General features: G+C 29.8%; 1 protein-coding gene across 1 annotated transcript; it reads left to right on the top strand.

Annotated features, from left to right (window-relative positions):
* The first annotated feature begins 1,699 nt into the window (after positions 1 to 1,699).
* LOC130946387 (acyl-CoA--sterol O-acyltransferase 1-like) lies at positions 1,700 to 5,000 on the top strand. The gene is made up of 2 exons (XM_057875116.1): positions 1,700 to 2,842; positions 4,817 to 5,000. The coding sequence occupies exon 1, from the start codon at positions 1,759 to 1,761 to the stop codon at positions 2,830 to 2,832; it is 1,074 nt and encodes a 357-aa protein (XP_057731099.1). The 5' UTR covers positions 1,700 to 1,758; the 3' UTR covers positions 2,833 to 2,842; positions 4,817 to 5,000.
* The last annotated feature ends 3,892 nt before the right edge of the window (positions 5,001 to 8,892 follow it).

Genomic DNA, 8,892 nt, shown 5'->3' with positions numbered 1-8,892 from the left:
ATATCTTTAAATAATTTAAAAACGCAACAAAAATATCTAACAGTAATTATATTTTTTCCAAAAATGTCTTACAGATTGAATTTTAATGTATTTTTTGTAAGCATAACTAAAAAAATGAGATATTATTATTCTTAAAATTTGGTGATTTTTTTCTAAGTATATTTTTTTGTGATTTTTTAAAAGCATGATTAGTTGTTAACAAAAAAAATTACAAAAAATATATACTTAACGAAAAATTACCAAATTTTAAGGATAATAATATCTCAATTTTTAAACATGCTTGCAAAAAATTATATCAAAATTCAATCTCTAGTGTATTTTTTGAGAAATGCATATTTAATGTTAGATAATCTTGCAAAAAGCTAACATTAAATATATATTTCTCAAAAAATATATTAGAGATTAAATTTTGATGCGATTTTTTGCGAGCATGATTAGAAAAATGAGATATTATTATTCTTAAAATTTGGTAATTTTTTGTTAAGTATATATTGTTTTTGTGATTTTTTAAAAGTATTATTGGTTGTTAACAAAAAAATTATAAAAAAATATATACTTAACGAAAAATCACCAAATTTTAAATATAATAATATCTTATTTTTATAATCATGCTCGTAAAAAATTGTATCAAAATTCAATCTCTAAAGTATTTTTTGAAAATATATATTTACTGTTGAATATTTTTGTTATATTTTTAAATTATTTGAAGGCATTTTTGTCGATAGTAAAATTCGAGTGTATTTTTGTTAGCATTTAAATAATTCGAGGGTAATTTTGGTAGTTAACCCTAATCATCCATAATTAAAAAAAAGAATATATTCAAAAAATCAGCTAGCTTCATTATTTTCCCTCAATAAAAAATCTCAAGATTTTTATATTTTATCCAATTTTTTGTGTACTTTTTCAAATTTTTTGAAATTGTTACATTTTCAATTTTTTTTGTCTGTTTTAATTTTTCATTTCTCTTTGTTTTGTTCTTCTTAGAAGGAAAAAAATAAAGAGGAACAGGAAGAATAATAAAAACAAAAGTATAGATAGACAATGAATTTAGTGAACAATGCAGTTATGTTTACTGATACTGTAATTTCTCTTTTTCACTTGTGATTTCTGTAGTGGTGTAGTGTGTTTTTTCTTTATTTTATTGGACTAATTTTAAAGTCTATTATTTATGAAAGTCATTGTCTACCTAACAAACTAGATAATAAAACTAAACAGAAGAAAAATAAGAGAAAGAAAAAACAAAATATAAAAAATAAAAAGTTTTTTATCCAAAGGATTTTTTTAGATAAAAATATGTATTTATTTTAAAAATTAATATATTATTATTAAAATTTTTGTATTTATATTAATTTCACAATAAATTTTTTATTTCTACTATTTTTGTGAGACTTGCTTATTTCTACTATTTAAACCTTAGCTTATTATAGTCACCAAAAAAAAAAAAAAAAAAAACCTTAGCTTATTATATAAAATAGTAAAATACTTAGTCATCCTACATTTATTTAAAATTTATTCTACTAAATTGGTTAGACCTATGTCTTAAAAGTTTTGTACCATATGCAGTTGAATATTCAAAACCTCTGTAAGGACGATGCACCCCAAATATCTATAATTTGGCCCTCTTGAATTTAATAGATCCTATTCATGAATGAAAGTTACCTATTTACACTGACAAAAAAACAATAGACGGGTACGTTGTATCTCAACTCAACTGCCAGAATTTATTTTGATAAGCCAAGGAGAAAGGAAATAGCGACCATGATAGAAGGAGAAGTTAACAACTTTATCATGGTATGGATGGTAGCAACAGCCTCATTTTGCTACAGCCACGCTGTTGGGAAGCTAGTCACGAATGGCGGCAAAGCAAGGCTCGTGGCTCTGTTCCCAGCCATAGTCCTCCTCTTCCTCCTCCCCCTCAGGCTCACCTCCGCCCACCTTGGACCCCCCTCCACTTTCCTCCTTGGCTGGCTTTCCACCTTCAAGCTCCTCCTCTTTGCCTTCCACAAAGGCCCTCTATCTTCCAATCCCCCCCTCTCTCTCCCTTACTTTCTAATATTAGCTTCCCTCCCCATCACATTCCAACACCTAAAAGATCCAAACCCTCAAACGATTCCGGATCCCCACAACAACAAAACCCGCCAGATATACCGATTAGGTCTCATGGCTATTCTATCTGCTTGTTTTTTTCCTCTCTACGGCGAAAAGCAAGATAGTTTCTACCCAGTCTTCACCTTGTTATTGATTAGTCTCCACATGTACGTTTCAATGGAGCTTGTTTTCGGACTCGCTTCCGTGGTGGTCAGCAAGCTTCTACACATAAAGTTGGATCCTCATTTCGACAAGCCTTATCTGAGTACCTCGCTGCAAGATTTCTGGGGGAGAAGGTGGAACATCATGGTCAACCGTGTGCTGCACCCAACCGTATATGATCCCGTGGTGAGGGTGTCGAGCCACGTGGTGGGGCGGAAGTGGGCCCCATTACCCGCTGTCATGGCAACCTTTGCGGTGTCGGGGCTGATGCACGAGCTTGTGTTCTATAGCTTCAAGCGTGAGAAGCCAAATACACTGGAGCGGTGGGAACCATCGTGGGACTCTCTGTGCTTCTTCCTCATACATGGGGCTTGTTTGACTATGGAGATTGGGGTCAAGAAGAAACTGGGAGGGAGGTGGCGGGTGCCAAAGGCGGTGTCGTTGCCGCTGACGGTGGCGTTCGTGGTTTCTACTGGGTTGTGGCTATTTGTGCCGGCGCTTGCAAGGTGTGGAGCGTTTGTGAAGGGCAAAAGAGAGTCACTTGCTGTCGTTGACTATGTGAGAACGCTTGCTCTTACATAAATGTTTTCAGGTTTGCATGGAGTACTGAGCACATGTTTTTGTTTTTTTTTTTTGTTGACAAATAAACCGTTTATTTCAAGGCAATTGTAGGCTAAGAACACAGTGGGCTGGATATTTGAAGGTAATAGATGGGAAAATTTAATTTCCAGAATAATAATATTTAAAAAATAATAAAAAATTAGTTAAATAGTAAAAATCATTTTATTTAATATTTATTAATTATTATTTAAAAATTATGTAATTTTAAATATAATAAATATATAATTAAAAATATTATATATAAATATTAAATTAACTAAGATAACTTTAATTATTTTTTTTTAGTATTGTTGTTTTTAGAATAGCAATTCATATCTGTTCTAGACAAATAACGACATACATGATGAAATAATAATTAAGTGAGAACTCGATGTTATGAGATACTGTCGAATGCGTCATAACGCGCCATAACAGCATCATTGTTAGGCCAAAAATCGTCAATCTTGACATTAATGATACAACTTAAAGGCGCTAAATATTAGAAAAGGACAATTTCTTAGAAATAAAAGGAAAGGACATTCAGAGGTAAACTCAGAATCAAATCACACTATTAAACACTTAGCTAATTTATGCATTGAAATATCTTGCAGATTGTTTACTCAACCTGATTTCCAGCTCATTTTTTTAATTATTTTGACAAAGCTAGGCTTAAATCTCTGATCTTTAAATGTGATCCATTGCTAAATAAAAATATATATTAACTTAGTGGCAACTATTATACATTTTGGTGACTCTCATCAAACGAAAATAATGGCCACAAAGTTTGTATATATAGAGATTTGTTTAATTAGGTAATCTACAACAACCAAGCTTGTATATATGATCTGAATAATTAAATTTTTGTTGTTGTTAAATTTCTTTCGAACTGAATTATTGTTGTGAACTTGAGCTCAATTGTTAAATTTTTATTATCTTGATTTTTTCCCTTAATTACAATATTAAATTTTGCTATTGCATTGAATTCAATTATTGAATTTTTGTTGTTATACATTTATTTTAACATAAAGAAAAAGTATATGGAACCAAAAGGTTTCCAGCAAAAAACTAAATAAAACCATATTAATTTATATTAATTATTAATTTTAAATTTTTTAAATTCAAATTTTTAAAAATTTAAAATTGATTAAGTAAATTTAATTAAAACCTATAAAAACCTTCCTCTTCTCTCTCACATTAACCTACCCACCTCCAACAATCACACATAGATCTCTCTCTTTCAGCAATGCTGCAGGAAGCGCCGGCGACTTCCATGCTCTCCGCGACGCCTCAACAAGCGCATATAAAGTTTAACATCTTGAAACCCTCCATCTGTTATTTTGATTGCCTTATCAGATAAAAAGGGACCTAACTTACTGCAGAAATCATCAGTGCCGTTGCATCTTCAGTTCGGCACGACATTTAGAGGCTGCTATTTGGTAATTTCTTCAAGGATTTCACATAATCTTTCCCCTTGATAAACACCAATGCCTTCGATTGTTGTGTTATCTTTATAAGGGTATGGACTGCATGCCTTGGACAGGACATATGGGGTGACAAATTTGTATTTCATATGAGAACCGGATCAAAATATTTAGGATTTGATAGGAGTTCACACTTCTTAACTCTCCATTGATAATCCTGTTTGTTAATGTGAATGTCCTGAATTATAAAAAAAAAAAAAAAACATCCTAATACTTAACAAAAGAAACATCTAATTATATTTTAGCAAAAAATAACTAAAAATCTATAAAATTTAAAAAAAATGAAATTCTTAAAGAAATAGAGACATTCATATTTGCAATACAAAAAAATTCGAAAAATATATAAAAGAACATCCATTTAATATGAAAAAGAAACATTCTTATACTTAGCAAAAGAAACATCCATATATATTAACTCGTAGAAATTTTAAATTCACCCAAAGGTATTTGGCTGGTTTTTGGCTAATACCCTTTTGATTCCCTAGCATTGCTCTAACATAAATGGCATCATCAAGTGAGCTTTCTCGAGGAATCTCCTCTTCCCACTCTTGATAATGAAGATGGTAATGTGAAAGCTTGTGAAATTTATGAAGATTTTTCTATTGATGAAGAATATGATGATGATTAAATGACTTGTTCAGACTTTAGTTAATTAGTTGTTCATTGCAGTAGTTTAGTTATTTTATTTACTACTTGAATTTATTTTAATGTCATATAAATTTATAAATTGTGAATTTGTATTTTGATTTGTGAGTTGAGCGTTGAATTTGTGTTATGAGTTACGACTTTTGACTTGTTATAATTTATATTAGCCATGGGTAATAATTTAGTTTATTTGGGATTTATTTCATTATTTGTGAAATTAATTTTTTATTTTTAGATTTTTTATTTTTTAATACATGAGGATTAACAATTTTTAAAAAAAAAATTAAAAAATTTAAGTTTATTGTCGGAGTTCATCGGTAATTATTAATTTAATTATTAATTAATAATATATTATCGTTAAATTTGTCCGGAAAAAATTCAATGGTAAAATTATCAAAGAAAATTTTTCGATAGTAATTAACGGCAGATGAAAAAATTCGTTAGTAAATATATAATTACTGACAAAGTTTATATCATCGAATTTATTCTGACAATAATTTAATAATAAGACGATTTTTTTAGTAAATTTGCTAATAAATATAACGATATTCAACCATTTTTTTATAATAAAAGTTTTTTTTTCTTAATTTTCTCAGGATGTGCTTCGAAAGTTCCTTATTGGTAAATGTGTTTTTGGTGTGTTTTTGATTGCACACAAATTAAATGTTACTCAAAGGTGTATATGGCTTTTTCCTTTTTTTTTTCGGTTTGGTCTGCTCAAGAATTCATGCAAGTGAAAATTTACCATGCTTTATGAATGTGGATTATGAATCAATGATGTGCCGAAAGTAAGGTGTCCGATTAGTTTTGTTGTGGCATCAAATCAAAATATTATTGAGCCATTTGATATCCAGTTTATGTTAAATAATCGATATGGCCTATGAAAATGGATCCTGTTGTTTTTTTTCGATTAAGATTAGAAGGAAGTCAAGCCAATTTATGAACTAACATCAATTTGTTAATAGTTTAATAAGTTGAGTTCATAAGCTGATCAGTTAAGTTTGAGTTTAACTTATAAATTAAATGAGTCAAATTTAAATTTGGATAAATTTAATTTATTAATTCGTGAATTAATTCGATTATATATATATATATAATAGTAATACATAAATTTATATATATTAATATTTTTATTTAAAATTTTATAATTTTTTATATATAAAATTAATATTTTTTAATATATATAAGTTATAATTTATTGATATAGAATTATAGATTATATTTCTATTATTTAAGTCAGTTTATAAACTCAAGTTGAACTTGATTATTAATAAGATAAACCATGAACTAAACTCAATTTTAGTGAACTAAAATTTTAACTCATCGCTTCCAGTTCTACTTCCAAACGCTCAATCATCGCCGATGTTGTCGATTGCTGCCTCGTTTCTCACGACACTTTCTCTTTCAAAGTCTTCGGAACACTCATTCCATCATCTCAATGTCATCCATTCTCTTTTTTTTTTTTTATTGTGAATTTTTTTTGGTGACTTTTTATATTGTGAATTTGTGTACTACCGAACATGGCAATTGAGCGACTGAGTTTTTTTGTAGAACCTTCCATGTAATTAAAGCTAAAGGATAATTAGAATTAGAATTAAAGTTAAAAGATAATTTAAAAATTTTTAATAATTTTTTAAAATTTAAATAATTTTATCAAAAAATCTTTTTTATTAATATAAAATTAATTTTATTTTTCTATCAATAAATTTATCAGTGTTTTGAATATTCTTAAACAAAAATAGTAGTTTATCCTTATTTTTAACTATGTAGTCGATTTTTATTAAATTTTTTTTCAAGTTATTTTTCGTTAATTCGAGTTCTTATATATTAGAGAAAAATACAAAATGGCCTCTGACAATAACATAAAAAGACAACGAGGCCGCTAGGAAAAAAAAATTCCTATCTAACCCCTATTTTTTAACTTCGTTAGACAAGGTAGTCCTTACGTTAATAATTTATCTCTAAAGCTGATTAACCATGCCTACTTGGCACGTTAAGTTAATGACGTGTCAGTTAAATGCCAACTTGGATGGACAGATTAATGGGCCATTCAACCCGGCCCCTAACAATTCTATTAAAAATAAACAAATTTCGTACGTGATGACACATATCTCCTCTTCTATTCTCTAGAATTACAAAAAACCTTATTGCTCTCCCTTCCAAAATTTGTTGAAGACGCTTGACTTGGAGGAAGATGTTGATCCCGACGGAGCGATTGACGGCGCCGTGACGGAGAATTACATAGTTGAGAGGTAAGCTTTATTACTCACTCTCTCTGTCATTGCATGTGTATGATCAAGTTAAAGGTGGTTTTATTCACACTCTCTGCCATTAAACATGCTTTGAAACCTATGATTTGGAGTATTGTTTATATTCAAATTTTGCATGAAGGGTTGAATTAGAACATGACTTAAGATTCAATAACAACAAATATGCTCTGTATATTTTGACTGAAAAGCTTATGTATTTACAAAAGAAAATCATTCGGTGCTCTTGCTCCCTCTGAGTTTTCAATGGATTCGCTTGTGTTGTTAACTGGTGTAGGCTACAACTAATGTGATTGGAGACTGCTAAAAATTGTATGCTTTGGGTTGGGATCCTGAATTTGTGTGCTGCTAACACTTAGTAGTTCCTTAAATTGACCATCAATATTTAACAACCTGGGGTCGTAGCTACGGCATATACTTGTATTAGCACATGAAAATTATTCGGTGATTAAAAATTTTCTGACCATGTTATGATTCAAAGCCTCAAGATTTAATAATTATTTATTAAGATATGGTCTTTACTGCACACTGCAGATTTACTAATTTAGTAAAGTAAATTTAATAATTTAATAATGTAGTCTATTATTTATTGTTATTGTTGCTAAATTTTAGATAAATTGATATATAATTTACATTGTCCTATTTAGTGAATAATCTACATTAAAATTTGTCTATCTATGTATTAAAATTTGATAAATTGATATATAATCTACATTAAAATTTGATATATCAATCATTAAAATTACTAAATAATCTACATTACTTTCAAATATATCTATGAGTAAAGGACAAATCCGTCCCTGACCTTTTTTTATGCGGACATTTTTGTTCCCGATGATTGAAAAATACTTTAATGTCCCTGACCCCCGAAAAAGTGGACATATTTACCCCTTTCATTAGAGTCGCTCTGTTTGCCTTGACAAAAAATGGTGATGTGGCTCCCGTGGCGTTGACTTGGCCGTTACAGGCTGCCACGTGGAATGAACTTTTGAAAAGAGGACGTATTAGTCCCTATAAACCAAAAAATTGAGAGCAAAGTTGAGTTGAGCTTGACCACTATTAACACTAAATCTACTAGTAATTCCACTTGAACTGGCTACAACAACAATCAAACTTGTACACTTCATTAGGATTTAGGACATGATGGACGAGAGTATGTGAAAAACTCAAAAACCAAGCTACCAATAATGCAATCTCATTATCATTACAAAGCTTATTAGTCTCTCCAACTCGGAGAACCTTGCTTTCTTTTAATCACAACCAACATTATGAATTTCCAAGTTACATTTACACTTGCACACAGCAAATACTGATGATCAAGGTCTTGAAAACCGCTTCCAGCCTCAATCTGCAACAATTCATCATCATCGTAATAAATAACTTAAAAATAAATCCATCACCTCTCTCTTCACCCCATCTTTTTTTCTTCTCTTCCAGCAAAAAACCCAGAGTTCTAAACAATTTTGAACTTCTAAAAATCCTAATTAATTCTTCAAACCAGAAGGGATTAAACTAAAAAGAAAAAACCCTAATTGAATTCATGGACTTCTCCACTCAAAAAACTAAAAACAAAAGAGAGGCTCATAAGTAAATTCCCACCGTCATATCTCAGCCAAGTTTATATCTTAGCCACCAAAACCACCGCGAAT

Source organism: Arachis stenosperma, chromosome 1 (assembly GCF_014773155.1).
Source record: "Arachis stenosperma cultivar V10309 chromosome 1, arast.V10309.gnm1.PFL2, whole genome shotgun sequence".
Classification (NCBI taxonomy): domain Eukaryota; kingdom Viridiplantae; phylum Streptophyta; class Magnoliopsida; order Fabales; family Fabaceae; genus Arachis; species Arachis stenosperma.
The sequence above is the reverse complement of the archived record's forward strand: the minus strand, read 5'-3'. Positions and strand labels throughout refer to the sequence as shown.

Excerpts from the sequence above, each read along its gene's own strand:
- LOC130946387 (XM_057875116.1), top strand. The coding sequence starts at position 1,759 with ATGATAGAAGGAGAAGTTAACAACTTTATCATGGTATGGATGGTAGCA.